This window comes from Photinus pyralis, unplaced genomic scaffold (assembly GCF_008802855.1).
Source record: "Photinus pyralis isolate 1611_PpyrPB1 unplaced genomic scaffold, Ppyr1.3 Ppyr1.4_LG3a, whole genome shotgun sequence".
Classification (NCBI taxonomy): Eukaryota; Metazoa; Arthropoda; class Insecta; order Coleoptera; family Lampyridae; genus Photinus; species Photinus pyralis.
Window position 1 is genome coordinate 15,541,554 of NW_022170509.1, and position 14,964 is coordinate 15,556,517.

At 36.3% G+C, this 14,964-nt stretch overlaps 1 protein-coding gene across 1 annotated transcript in view; it reads left to right on the plus strand.

Moving 5' to 3' along the window:
• LOC116165795 (tachykinin-like peptides receptor 86C) overlaps positions 1–14,964 on the plus strand; it is an 82,324-nt gene that overhangs the window by 14,642 nt on the left and 52,718 nt on the right. Inside the window, exon 2 of the mRNA XM_031480476.1 lies at positions 4,095–4,206. Coding sequence (XP_031336336.1) covers positions 4,106–4,206 — 101 coding nt within the window. The 5' untranslated portion in view covers positions 4,095–4,105. The remainder of the gene's footprint in view (positions 1–4,094; positions 4,207–14,964) is intronic.

Here is a 14,964-nt window from a genome sequence, read left to right on the forward strand (position 1 = left end):
CACTTAGATTGCACCGTTTCGTAAAATTTTTCGCGTAGTCAGCAGTAAACGTGGAAATAAACAAAACAAACGCGTGCACGTTGACGCGTTAAAGCAAATCCAAATTCAAGCGCTTGCGGTCGGACGTTGTGTTGAGCGATTAATTTTAAATGTAAGTGTATAGGATAAAAAATATTGTGTGCACCACGGCACGAAAGTTGTTTTCCGGGCCTCAGGAACACATATCTTCCTTCGCCCCGGAAAACAACCACTTTCCCGCCTTGGTACACAAAGTACTATTATTTCAGCCCCAGATGACAGTTTCAAAAGTCATACTTGAAGTATCGTTACTTAGCAACTTTAAAGCACGTGTGTTTTAAAGGCCTTTTTTCGCACGCATTTGAGTGTCTAAAACGGAGATTGTGATTCAGGTATAATAAAATCATTTATTTATACTTGGATTTACAAAAACGTAAACACATTTAAAATTGTTAGATTTTTAACACAATTTTGAATTCTGATGCATTTCTGGTGTGTAAATATGGACAGTTATTGAAACAATCATATTGAAATTAATAACACTCACATTGACTAAATTAACACACAACCTTTAACTTTTTTCATTCATTATCATCACTTGACAACTCATCCTCATCAGAACTCCCGGTGTTCACAACAAATTCTACGCTCTCAATAAATTCCTCTGTTAAACAATCAGCTTCCCACATTTGTTCTGCAATATGTTTCACATGAATGCAATGCAATTCAATGAATGAAAACCCATTCCTGTTGCGTAATTTCAGCACAAGCATTTTTTACCAATTGAACAATATTACTATTACTTTGCCCGACATTATTCATTGCTACTTTCCTCTTCATAGTACTCCAAATTAGCTCGATTGGATTAAGCTCACAGTGATATGGTGGCAATCGTACAACGGTGTGTTGATGTTGTTTGAGTAGTTCGTCTACATAATATGTCTTGCTGTCAGAAATGTTCTTTACTAACATTAACAACTCGGCCTTCCGCATGTCTTCTGTCGTACTAATGTTGTTTGCGTCTAACCAAGATCGTATCACTTCCTTACGATTATTCATTGTTGGCGGCTTATTTATTTGAACACTATGGTAGGGTGCGTTATCCATAACCACAATTGAGTTTGCTGGTAAATTTGGTATCAGCTGCTTCTCTAACCACTGCATAAAGTTAGTATGATTCATATCATCGTGATAATCCCCCGATTTACTGTGCGACTTAAATATCAACAAAACATCCTCTACAAAACCAGAATGACCACCAGCATGGACTATGATGTACCTCTGACCAGCCCTATTGGATTTATAAACTCCCGATACTTCATCTGATTGCCAGCATTTACTCACTCCATACGATGGGTGGATATAGGTTTCGTCCAAGTATATAATGGGTCTCTTGTCACCTTCACGTTGTTCATTTTCTCTTAATGTTCTTAAGTAACGAGAACGCCATGCTACAATGTCACTTCTTTCCATTAACAACCTACGTTTGTCATGACACTTCTTGTATCGAAAACCAAGTTTCCACAATTGCTTGCGAAGAGTTTCCCTTCCACCCGTATAGTTGATCTTCTCTTGCATTTTTTCTACGAGCACATTCAAAGTTGGTACCTTACGTTCAACTGTATACATTTCTTGGACAGTTCTTCGTAAAATACACTGATCAGCTCGATCAAAATCGATCTTGTTTGTTGGCTCCACGTGACGTTTTTTCTTAGGAGATTTTAACTTAGAGGGCCCAGCTTCATCCGATTCTTTGCGAATTTGTTTTATAAAACTGACTTCCCAACTGCAGCGGCAGCTAACTCGGTTGCCTTTTCTAAAGGGAAACTCCAACGACCTGCATCTTTTTGTCGATCAAAGAATTCGACCACTTTACGGATTATATTACGAGCTTCAGAGTGAACAAGTTTCCTCTCCAAACTCATGATTTAGGACTTCTGTAACAAGTTTTACCTCAATTAGCACTCTAAGATTCATGTAAGGTTAGGTACAGTTTTACATTTAAAAACACTTTGAGGGAATTACATACCTTATTATAAGATCGTAGATCCAAGCTATATGCGTCTTGAAAAAGACGAGTTTGTATAAACTGGAGACGGAAAACGTAAAATAAAGCAAATACAAGAAGCAAATAACGTGAAGCGCAAACTGTCAGAACGGAATAATTAATAATTATGACCACAGAATACGGCCTTCTCAGAATAGAAACAGCAATGTTACAAATTTGTATGGTATTTTGGCGGAGCCTGGTGGGTGTACTGTGAACTAAAGCAACGAAATCAGAGTAGCGCCATCTGGTGACCAGCTTCTAAAGTCATGAAGTAATTTCCCAAATTCGATATAAATCATAAATATCGATAAAGAATACACAGTTGTTAAATTAAAGTGTATTTAGATACAATCACATTACATTATTTAACACAGAGAACTTAAATTACATATTTACAAATTACATACCTATTATAAAACTCAGAAGTGAGTTGAACTTACGGTTTGTAGATGTTAACACTTTGAAGAAAGATCCTTACATAACGATTTGTCGTACGAAATATTTGGTTTTACTTGTTGTTTGGACTAAATATTTTTGTTAAAAAATATCTTTAGAACTAAATTTTTTGTTCCAAGAGGTAATAAAACCGTTTCAGCAAATTGTCACACAAGTTTTTGACAACAAATGTTAACTTGATCCTGGTGCTTACTTGTTACTTGAGAAGCGAGGGTGGAAGTTGTTGAATTATCTAAAACGTATTTTGTATTCATTGTCTAAAAGGAATTACAATATAAGTATCTACGTCTATATAAATATAAAACTCAAGTCTACACCCTTTTGCGCCTATACCGTTGGTAATTTATAAATTCCATACCTTGCATAAATAGGAGAGAAATAACAGCACATTTCAATCCTCTTCGCGTTTCAAGCACAAAACAATCTGTTTCAAAATATGGGAAACGATGCCTTTTTGATATTTTATTGTTATAATCCGCCACATAACACTTTTTAAAGTCACATAACTTGTTCATATTTTAAATCTTTCAAAAGTCAAAATTGACTTGTGTAAAACCATGTGTACGTATAAAATCGACGGTAAAAATAATTCCTGTAACGAGCAAAATTACAGGTTTTGCAAAAAAATATTTGAGTCTGCGATAAATAGTTCTCCGTACAACCACGGGAAACGCTGTAATCAGTGACAATTTAGCGCCATTTATGTTTCTGTTCTGTGAAGGTCTTATTCTGTGATTATGACGCGGAATGTACCGCGTCGTTTTGCAGGTTTTCTATTCGCCAGCCTGAATTATTTCAAAATTAGTTCGCATATTTTCCGGGGCTTTTCTGAGCTTGGTGGCACTGTAAGTAAAAACTTGTTTTACATACCTATCTAAAGGGTACAATTTTTTATGAGTAAGACAGAAATAGTGTGCTAGTATAAAATAATGATGAAGTCGCCCATATTTCGTGAAACAATATTTATGCAATGGATGTCAGGAACATTTACCGTAAACAGATTGATGTTCCCTACTTTAAATAGTAAGGGCCAAAATTAATGCGTAAAGAAAGCTGGATAGTTTGAAACGTCGCTCTAGGCAACGCGCAATTACCTCACTTTTAATTAAAATAATTTAATATATTCCCGAGTATATTCCATAAAGACGAGAATCACGTACCAGAATTAATTTATAAAATCAAAGTCTAATTCAAATATATGATTAAATTAATTTAATTAAAACCGTGAAATGAATCAGCCAATCAGAGCGCGAAATAAAATAATTGAGCACATAAAACTTAAAATTCCACTTATTCAAAATTTCCAGAAATAGATAAGATTCAATTTAATTGACCTTGATTGACACCCGCGAACTAAACCGCGAATATAATCCAAAAGATGGTCGAAGAAGTGCACTCTTCTTACTTTCACTTATTGCGGGTTAGTTTATATTTATTTTTACAGTACTTCTCCCAAAAAAGGGTCGTAGATATAAGTTGGACCTCCATAGACAATTTTTATTTTTTCGGCAAACAAAATCTTACCGAGCAGTTCAAATTGAATTACCTAATTGTATAAATTTGTTTTCAGCCCATAGAAGAATGAGGACCGTAACTAACTACTTCCTTATGAACTTGAGCACCGCCGATTTATTACTCTCCACATTAAATTGTTTCTTCAACTTCATATACATGCTGCAAGGGTAAGTCTTCTCTTGTTCGACGCGACGCAAATAATTTAATTTACAACACCAAACTTGAATGCTCCGTTTGTAACTGTTAGGTAATTATCGCTAATTAAATGAATATCTTGAATATTTGCAAATTGAGGACCTTGTGTAGTGTAGGCTGCAGTACAGAAAGAGAAAGTTAATTTTGTTCAAGTAAGCTTCGACGGCAATTGAATTCGTACTTGAAATTTGAACGCTATTAAATCACGCTGAATGATAATTAAAGTGTAGCGCTTTTGGTAGTAAGCGAGCATTGATTTTTTTAGCTTGCGTAGGAGTCTAACTTATCAGAAAACAAAGTTAGATATTAATTTACATGCATGACCTTTAAATGAAAGAGCCGTTTTGCAGAGTGCTTTCTAGTAACAGTACCTACCTACATAAATTAATACTTGAGCGGTATAGTCATTTGTATTTGAAAAGGCTGCTTCGCAATGTCGACACGTTAAGGATCTCAAAGCATTTCAGACAAAACACCTCTGAACATCTTACGCATTGTTATACTATTCCGAAAACGTACCCTTCTCTAACCTTTTTGTCACAAACCCATTACCTCCAAAGACAATATTTTATATAGGTACTCTCTGAGTACACGTTCTGTATCCAAAATGTTCACAAAAAGATATAATTAATTACATTGGTATACATATAAAGTAGGTACCTATTTCTTTTTAAAGGTATATTGCGACATTTATTGTAACTTTCGTGTTTGTTTTAACATTTAATTCAGATATCACAATGAACTAATCATATACCGGGTGAATATTCTAAAACCGAACATAGGGAATCCAATTACCAAAATCATGGTAAGACAAAAAGCAGACTCAATCGTCGAAATCAATATCAGTTTATGACAACTGGCATTAATTTTTTTGTAAAATGAGGTTCACTGAGGACAAAGTATTTATAATAAACAACGTTTACACCGGAAATATTTACTCTAGTAGGTACGCCATATTTGTTTTCCGTGCATTTTAATGAGCGTCCCATTTCGCCTGTGTGCAAACCTATTTCAGTGCTCTAGGAAATTTTCATGATTTTGGTAATTGGATTTATTGCCGAATTGTTTATAAGATAATGAGAAATACAACTGAAAATGAACTAATTTGAATATCATTAGATGAGAAAGCAAATCATTTCTCGATTGGTGTCATTATGAAACCTCTAATATGGGGAGCAACGATATGCAAAAAAAAACGTTTTTCCCATGGTAATTGGATGTATGCATAAAATTTATTTTTGCATCTACTACATTATTATACTTACATGTAGTTTTACTATGGAATTAGCACGTGAAATAGTATATTAACATACAAGTGTATAATCAAGTCTTTAAAGCACGCGCAACGAGTTTAAGTGCACGACACCAAGCGGAGCGCCTTTAACGTTGCAAGTGCTTTAAAGACCAATTATACACGTGTATAGTATTTTTTATTATGCCTGCAGTATAATTTAAAAATAGGAAATACAATGAAATCATATTCACGTTATACTCGGTTATACACTGGGTGTTCGTAATTTCACGATTGCCATGGAAATGTGACCTGACGTTTGCTTATAAAAATCATCGTTTTTGTGAATAAAACGATTTCCGTTGAAAAAGATATTACACCGTCCATTAAATGGCAAAACAAACGTTGGTAGGTATAAAATCCAAATCCAGTAAAGCCTATTATAAAGAATATGAAAAGTTGTTTCCATGGATGAATATGAAGTTACTTACGAATAAAATCTTAAATGCATCGATAATGCTGGCATATATGAAGAAAATGTCAAAGGTATTTAAATCTTCTATCTTTTGGTGCATACATTCAAAACTTCAAACAATGCTGTGTTTAAAAAGTGGAACAGATTTGGAAGCATACCCTAAATTACGCGCGTTTGTGAAATCTTCAACCAAAGGATAGGTACAAACCAAAGAAATGTTCTGCATTTACAGAAAGCGACCTAAGAGGATTTTTTATTTCACCCAGATGACAGTTTCAAAAGTCATAGTTGAAGTATCATTACTTAGCTACTTTAAAGCACGTGTGTTTTAAAGGCCTTTTTTCGCACGCATCTGAGTGTTTAAAACGGAGATTGTGATTCAGGTATAATAAAAAAATAATTGCACTCTGACGTCATTAGGGCAAATTTTACGTGCAGCTTACGCGTGTTTCCATGTTTTCGCTTTATTCGACCATGTTGATGTTCCCTTAAAGTAAGCTGAAACTTTAAAGAGGTAGTTGAAACACGTGTTACCTAAAATCATGGATTGTGGGTTCATAATAGTATGCATAAGTATATAGATAAGAAGGTCTTTAAAACGTGCGATATTTCCCGCACAACCGACGCCGACGACGCGGCCGCAGCCGGTATATGCTTCAAATAGGGCAAGTGTTTTAAAGACCACTTATCCACGCATATATTTTTTGTTGTTGATGCATTTTAAGACCATAAATTACCTCTCAAAATTTGAAATTTTGTGCGTTTGATATTTGGTAAGTAATCGTTGCAGCTTTGTTATGTTTGAGGTACGAAATCTATCATTTCTGTATATGACTTTGATTTGAATTGACGTTGTTGTCCATAGCAACTTTTTAAAAACGCGTGTTTTTTAATATTGCAATTAAACACGCTGCAGAATGTTTTAAAGAAGGCTTACGATGATGCATCCATAATACAAAATAATAAATAAATACATAAAGAGCGTCGTAATTTCAATTAACACACACAACTACATTAAATTATAACAAAATAATACATTGTTGGTATCGGTTCGATCTATAGGAACTGGAAGCACACATAACTTCTGGACCGCCACCTTCTGGATTGTCCTTCCTGTTTGAATTGATGCAACCCGACAAACATTGTCCTCACCTGGATGAAGTTGAACGATACTCCCAAGCTTCCATTGAAGTGGAGGAAGGTTATCATCCTTGAGAGTCACTAACGCACCTGGTTTTAACGCCGCTTGAGGGTGGTTTGTAGTCCATTCCGTCCGTTGCTGGAGCTGGGAAAGATACTCCTTCGACCATCTGTTCCAGAACCCTTGAAACATGTGTTGCACCCGTTTCCAGTCAGACAACTCCTCGTTTGCGTTGAAAACAAAGTTTAAATGGATCGCAATAGCCAACTCCGCAATTTGAAAATGGACGAGCGATTTGAACTCGTGCCGCTGGCAAGTAACCCATGAGGAGTTCCATTAACTTTGGTTGTGCTCTGCAACATCGTATGCCTAAGACTCCCTTGACTTTACCTTTATCGCCTAATGGCCAATATTGTGTGCGTATATTTGATAATGAAGACTGAATACCACCATGTAAGTATTTCAAATGCTCAGGGCCGAATTAAGGTGTGTCCGAGCCCTAGGCACAATGAAATTTTGGGGCCCCTTCTCATAAATTATAATAACTCGTGTTCCAGCACAGTTGTGTACTTTTTCGCATATACGTTAAACCGTTCGGTGCTCCTTCTAAATATTAATTCAATTAACCGGGTCAAAAATATTAGTGCAGCGGAGAGAGCCGCGAAATCGTTCAAAAAATTTTTTCGGAGTAGAAAGAATTGGGACCCACACCATTTTGTTCAGAAATGTTTGAACCTTCAGAATCTCGCTTTACGACATTTTCCCGTGGTCCTGACAAAAGTTATAGGCCGCTAAAGTTGAATTTTACTCATTTTCGCGCGCGCGACTAGACCACCGAAAGTATTTATTTTCTCAGCAACTAAGCGATATACATCAATAATTCCTTTTGTAAAATGAAAGTACATTTATAGCAGAATCTAAAGCATTCAATTTACCTACCTTGTTATGCACAGTTTTTAGAAAAATGACCGTCAACTTCCAAAATTCGTGTAGCAGATGAAAAGTGCGCACTTTGAACTCTCATAACTTTTTATTTCACGATATCGATTTCCAATATTTATAGCTCATTCGATGCTCCAAAGCATTGTGATTATTTTATTTTCTATAACATTACCGTGAATTTTTCATAATAAAAAAGTTACGGTCATTTAAGTAAAAACCTACCGACCTCGCCGAGTCGAGAGTCGCGAGTGTGACGTAGAGGGAAGAATAGGCAGCAGCGTTCGCGCAACAAGGAGCGATGCGTTATGAGAGTTCAAAGTGCGGACTTTTCATCTGCTACAGGAATTTTGGAAGTTGACGGTCATTTTTCTAAAAACTGTGCATAACAAGGTAGGTAGGTACATTGAATGCTTTAGATTCTGCTATAAATGTACTTTCATTTTACAAAAGGAATTATTGATGTATATCGCTTAGTTGCTGAGAAAATAAATACTTTCGGTGGTCTAGTCGCCCGCGCGAAAATGAGTAAAGTTCAACTTTAGCGGCCTATAACTTTTGTCAGGACCACGGGAAAATGTCGTAAAGCGAGATTCTGAAGGTTCAAACATTTCTGAACAAAATGGTGTGGGTCCCAATTCTTTCTACTCCGAAAAAAAAACTACCTCAAATAAGCGAGCTAGCGCCGGCTCTCCGCTGCACTATATGCCAAAAGTGAAAGACATCCGTCTATAAAAATATTTTATCGGACCGAAGGCAACATTTTTTAATTGCAAATTTGGAGAAATACATAATTGTTAATTGTTTTTCCGATAGCTAATTAGAGTTAGTTTCATCATAATCATATTTTATTAAGGAATAAAGGTTTTTTGTGTGGATGGTTGATTGTGCATTTGGTTGCTTACTTTGCTTTTTTTTCAGCTTCTTTTGCCCGTTTTGGTGCATATAATAAGTGCTTATTTTATAAAAATAAATGCATTTTTATCCGCACTCTACTTAGTCATTATTTAATATAGCATACAAATATAGTGCAAATTTTTAATGTAAAGAAATAAAGCAAAAAGTACCTGTACCTACCCCTACCTGTATAGTGTAAAATTGTTGTGTTGCGTGTACTTTAAAATCTCACACGTTACGTTACGTGTCCTTGATTTTTCCGGGCCCCCATTCTTCCCGGGCCCTAGGCACCTGCCTAGTGTGCCTAATGGGTAATACGGCCCTGCAAATGCTCATAATTGATAATCATTTATTTATTTATTGAAATACTCAAAACAACAGATACATTGTATCCCATGACAGTTTTGAGGACTAAAATAACTCTTAAATTCCGTGATATGAATTATGAATAAACAATAATTGATGAGTATAAGGTAACGAAACAACAAAAAACTAACTAAATAATCATTAACAATTTCTTATCAAAAACGATACCAGGATCGTCTTGGTAATTTACAGTTTCCAAAATGATCATAGGGGTCAACGTATGACTGCTTGAAATTATTATAGGGTGTCGTTGATTAAATGGTACTTCTGCATGAGTCAATCTCCCCCCAACACGTAGCAGACCGTCATTTCCGATCAATGGTGTTAATTCTTCGTTTACTGATCGATTGGTTTTTTCTCAGTCTGCCGATTTCATCTTTAAAGTGCTGTTCTTGGCATATTTTCAAAAGTTTAGTAAATGCTTCTTCTATTTCATCTAGATTCAATAACCCGTATCGTTTTTCAGCTCTTTGACATCTGCAATTGTGGAAAAATCGGAGGCAATATGCGGTTACTCGTTTCAGTTTCGTTAGTGACAGGGTTAGTGACGAGTAACGTTCAATAATGTTGAAGTCCTTTGTCACGATTAACGCAATTTTCTGCCGTGTCCTGCGTTCCAATGTCATGTCGTTTGCATGATTGTTGGTTGCGCGGGCCAAGTGGCGTTCGAGTTCCGCAAAAATTCTGGCCCAAACCACCACAAGCTCTGGTCCACTAAGTCCTTTGCATTTGCTCCACGAGAGATAATATCCGCGGGATTTTGCTTCGTGTCTATGTGTTGCCAAATTGCCGTTTTCGTTAAGTTCTTGAATTTGGTTAACCCGATTGGCAACAAATGTGGTCCACGTTTTTGGAATTCCTGCTATCCATGCAAGGGCGATCGTGGGATAACTCCATAAATATTCATTTAAAAATGATATTTTTAACGCTGTCTTGATCCTTTCTACCAATTCCGACAGTAGATGAGCACTGCAAAGCTCTAATCTCGGCAAATTTACTGACTTAAGAGGCGCCACTCGAGATTTTGAGCATAATAATCGCATTCCAAAATGTTTGTTGTCTTGTGAAGTTCGGATGTAGATACATCCATCGTATGCTGATTCGGAAGGGTCACAAAATCCGTGTAATTCAATTGACGCATATTCTGGGTGCAATGTTACCTGTCTGGGTATTTGTAATTGATTTAACATTCCAAGTTGCGCACAATAGGTACTCAGACCGATTCATCCCAGTCCAGTCTGAGTTGCCAAAGTCGTTGCATCATAAATTTTGCTCGTACCACGATACGACTGACTATTCCCAAAGGATCAAATAGTAGCGATATGCTAGATAAGATAACTCGCTTGGTCACCTTTGACTTTGATTTTATATCTGCAACGCACTGTAGGCATCCTTGATCCGAATCCCATAAAGTACCCAAAGTTTTTGAAGTACTGTCTGTCGTGGGACTGACACTAGGGTCATTGCTTTGACTATTTATAGCTTCTCGAATCGTAGCGTCGTTGGTTCTTCATTTACGGAGATGAAATCCGCCTGAATTCAGTTTTCTGTGATCTTCGCACATATTGAAAGTGTGTCTACGCGTGTGTGGAAACCTCGAGGGAAACCTGTGATGAGATCGTCGACATAAAAGTCGAATAATCTCCGCTTCTATGGGATGTTCCCTTCCCGTTTGATTTGCCAGCTCTGTCAAGCATCTTAATAACAATAATAATAATAATATTTAATTGACTGTAAAATATGCTTACAAACAATATAAATAAACATAAGAAGCAGCAAACGTCTACAAACTTCACACAAATGTACCGAATTACATGTTTAAATACTCGGCCACGGAATAAGGTTCGAGATCGTAGAGCAGATCAGTGATAGCTCTTTTAAAAGCGTTTTTAGATGTAACAACTTTTACCTCTGTGGGGAGTTTGTTAAACATCTTCATTCCAGCATAGTAACAACTCTTCTCTGTACTAGTTATCCTATGGATAGGTATGTTATAATTTACTAGATTCATACGTGTGTCGTAAGTATGACGTGTTTTAGCACCAGAGAACAGATACTTGTGTTTGAATATAAACATAAGTAGCTCGTAAATGTAAACTGAAACCAATGTTATGCTGTCTAAAATAGCCTCTACAGGATTGATGACGTGATAGTTCAAATATAGTTCTTACAGCACATTTCTGGGTAACAAAGACTTTATGACTACAAACACTTTGGCCCCAAAATATTATACCGAAACGTAAGCTACTTTCAAAATGAGCACGGTAGATTGCTTTAAGCGTATCTGAACCTACGTATCTTCTCATCACCCTCAATGAATAAATCACAGAGTTTAGCTTCATGCACACGCGATGGATATGTTCCGTCCACTTCAGATCCGCTTGCAAGGTTACACCCAAAAAGTCAGTTTTATACGCGAGAGGCAGGTCCATACCGTCTACTTTAATGGTGTCCATGGTTGAGGGTGGCACTTTCATCGCGAAAAGAACACAATTTGTTTCCTTCTCGTTCAGCAGGAGTTTATTCGTATGGAAATATAACTTTAAGCAGTTGTAAGCTCGACCTGTTTCCACACAGAGATTGTCGTAGTGTTTCGAGCGGATGAGAATGTTAGAATCGTCAGCATAATTAATGACGATTCCATCTTCTAAATGTATTGATTGATTCATGTCGTTGATCAGAATGATGAATAATAACGGTCCGATTATACTACCTTGGGGTATTCCTATCTGGGTAGAGGCAAAATTTGATTCATCGGTGAAGTGCTGATTCATTGTGATAACCTTCTGAAGCCTATTCTGAAAATAGGACTGAATCAAGTTGTAAGCGACACCTCGGATTCCGTATTTAAACAATTTACTTAATAGAATATCCCTGTCTACCAGATCGTAGGCCTTCGAAAGGTCCAGGAATAGATCAAGGGCAATTTCGTGATTCTCAAAGGATTGTTGTACCGTACTGACGAATTGATAAACAGCTATTGTTATAGATTTCCTTCTAAGGTACCCATGTTGTGATTCGGAGAACAATTTCCCCTCGTGGAAAAAAGTGGTTATCCTGTTATACATCGCACGTTCAAAGATCTTGGAAAAGGATGAAAGAATACGCAAATCTTATTGGCAGATATAGTGCCGCTGTTGTGCCATAGCTGGATGTATATTTAGAACTTCTTCAACCCCTTCATTGACTCGTATTTTTGCTTGATGGGAAGGTAGAGTTGTTTCAGTATTTAGTGAAGATGAATAAAAGCAAAAAAAACTGTGTGGCAAGGTCTGTTTTCGCTTCGGGGTATTCAGAAATGTTGGCCGCTAGTATTGGCTGCTCTTTTCACACCAGCGAGGTTTCGTACGTTTGGACTGTGCATCATTTTCCACACATTCCCGTCCTTCTGTAAACCTTTTATGTCATGACGTCATGCCAGACCCGATACAAACTATTTGCACAGCAACTTGGAAAAGTTAGGTAATAATTTTCAATCTCCATTAATCCATTTATTCCCGAAAGAACGAAATACGAAAAATGGTCAACCAAATACGAAAATAGTAAATTATTTCTGTACACCAATCTACCCAATATTCTGTTACAACAAAAATAATTTACATAATTCCCAGCGGTATCGAACAGACATAATCGTTTCGTTGTGCCAAGTTCCCCATAAATTCCCAAAGTTAGAAACGCAAGGGTGTGCATTAAAATGATAAATAATATCAAAACAAATTTCCGTCCACTTGGCAATTGGCATATTAAAAAAATGTTCGTTATTTTTAATTTTCTCCAAAAATGCTACAACAAACGTTCGCAGAAATTGTTACCGACTCGAAACCTACCAATGTGAGGAATTCGCATATTGTATTTTTTAATTTAACATCAACGACGTTGCGGGAAAATTCATGATATTCAACATTTTGATTGATGTTAACTTACCTCAAAATGTACAAACGAGCAAAACGATTTTGATAGAAGTTCCTTCATTGTGGGGGTGAATTTATGTACACAAATGAACGGTATGCCAGGCAATTTTACCAGCGTTCAATTTAGGGAAGTTGGCCCAAATTTAAATTCCTTATGCGTTATATAGGAGGCTGTAAATTTCATATTTTGGACACTTGTTACTTTAATTTGGTGCAAGCAGTCCTGGGGGATAACATTAATGTGTCCGGATGCTATAGAATTTATGACATTCATTTCTATTTGCCACAAGACACATGACCGCTTTTGTTAATAAAAGAGTACCGAATGCAAGATTAAAATGGCAATATTTGTTTACGTTACATTACATTTACATTTACGGGAGTTATTATTATGTAATAGTTATTTACGTATTAACGGCATAATAGTGATGTTTATATTCTCGAGGGCGACAAGTTAAAAATCTCAAGGGCCTACGGCCCGAGAGCTTTTTAGTCGCCCGAGAGTATAAACATCACTATTATGCCCTTAATACATAAATACGTTAGTAAGACATAAAATAAATAATTATATTACATTATTGAAGAGGTAATAAAAATATGCATAATGGGATGGTTGTGGTAACCGAAAAATAATATACTTATTTTGTATGTCGCACCTCCTGTTTGTACTATGAACCCAAAGTTCAACTTATAGTTGCATACAGGAAGTTGGCATGGATTATTTCTTATAAGTAATTAGTATATGTAGATTCGAATGTTAGGGTCAAATCTCAAGAATTATAATGATATCGTGCCTAGAAAAAGAAATATGATATGTAGATAGAAGAACACAGATTTACTATCGTCATTTTATCTTCAAACACTGTAAACCTTAAAATTAATTATTTCCAGTGTTACTAAAAAAACTAACAAACACCGCATGTACCCTTGACCAGCTCTCATTGAAATTTTGTGGCTCTCTGTGAAACGAAACGGATCCGGAGTAAAAAATTAACTAGTGGAGCCGCGCACAGATTTTCCATATAGGTAAGTCGTAAATCGTAATTATTCCTAAGGTCACGTGACTTTTTTCGAGCGTTCCGACCTGTAAGTAGCGTAGGCCTCGGTCGAACCGATCCGTGCCGTGTCGAACCGAATCGAGTTGATTCGGTGCGTCATACTATCACAGATTTACTTCGAGAATCGTTTATAATTATCGAATGAAAATCTCACAGTCGTCAAGGGCATCCATAAATGGATGAAAAGCTTTTGACGAAAAAATTACCTACACCTTGACAAATTAAATTCGTCTCATGTGCCAATTATCAAAATCGTATGAAATGTACCTACAAGTTTAGTGTGCATTTATCTATAAATCTTCTAGTACAAAAACAGTCGCAGATAACCGCCCAATACAAAACTTATGTCTTTTCCTCGCATGGGCTAGATAGAGATGAAATATAATAGCATAATTTGTGTACATACAACTCACAGGCGATCAGTTTTGCAGGGGGCGGCTACATACGATGATTATCGTGACTGTTTTTATACTAGGAGACCTATAAGCATCAAAGATACGAATATCTTAAATTAAAAATAATGCGCACTTTTTCTAATTTTCTAAATTATTAACACCAAAAGAAAACCCAAACGAAAGCACTTGACTGAGCTTTTTATATCAGTATCTATATACACCAGTCTTTAATAAATGCTTTACCGCAGACTTTTAAACGAATCCCAACGACCATAGCGATATGTGCAAATATTTTGAATCGGTCAACTCCTCAATGA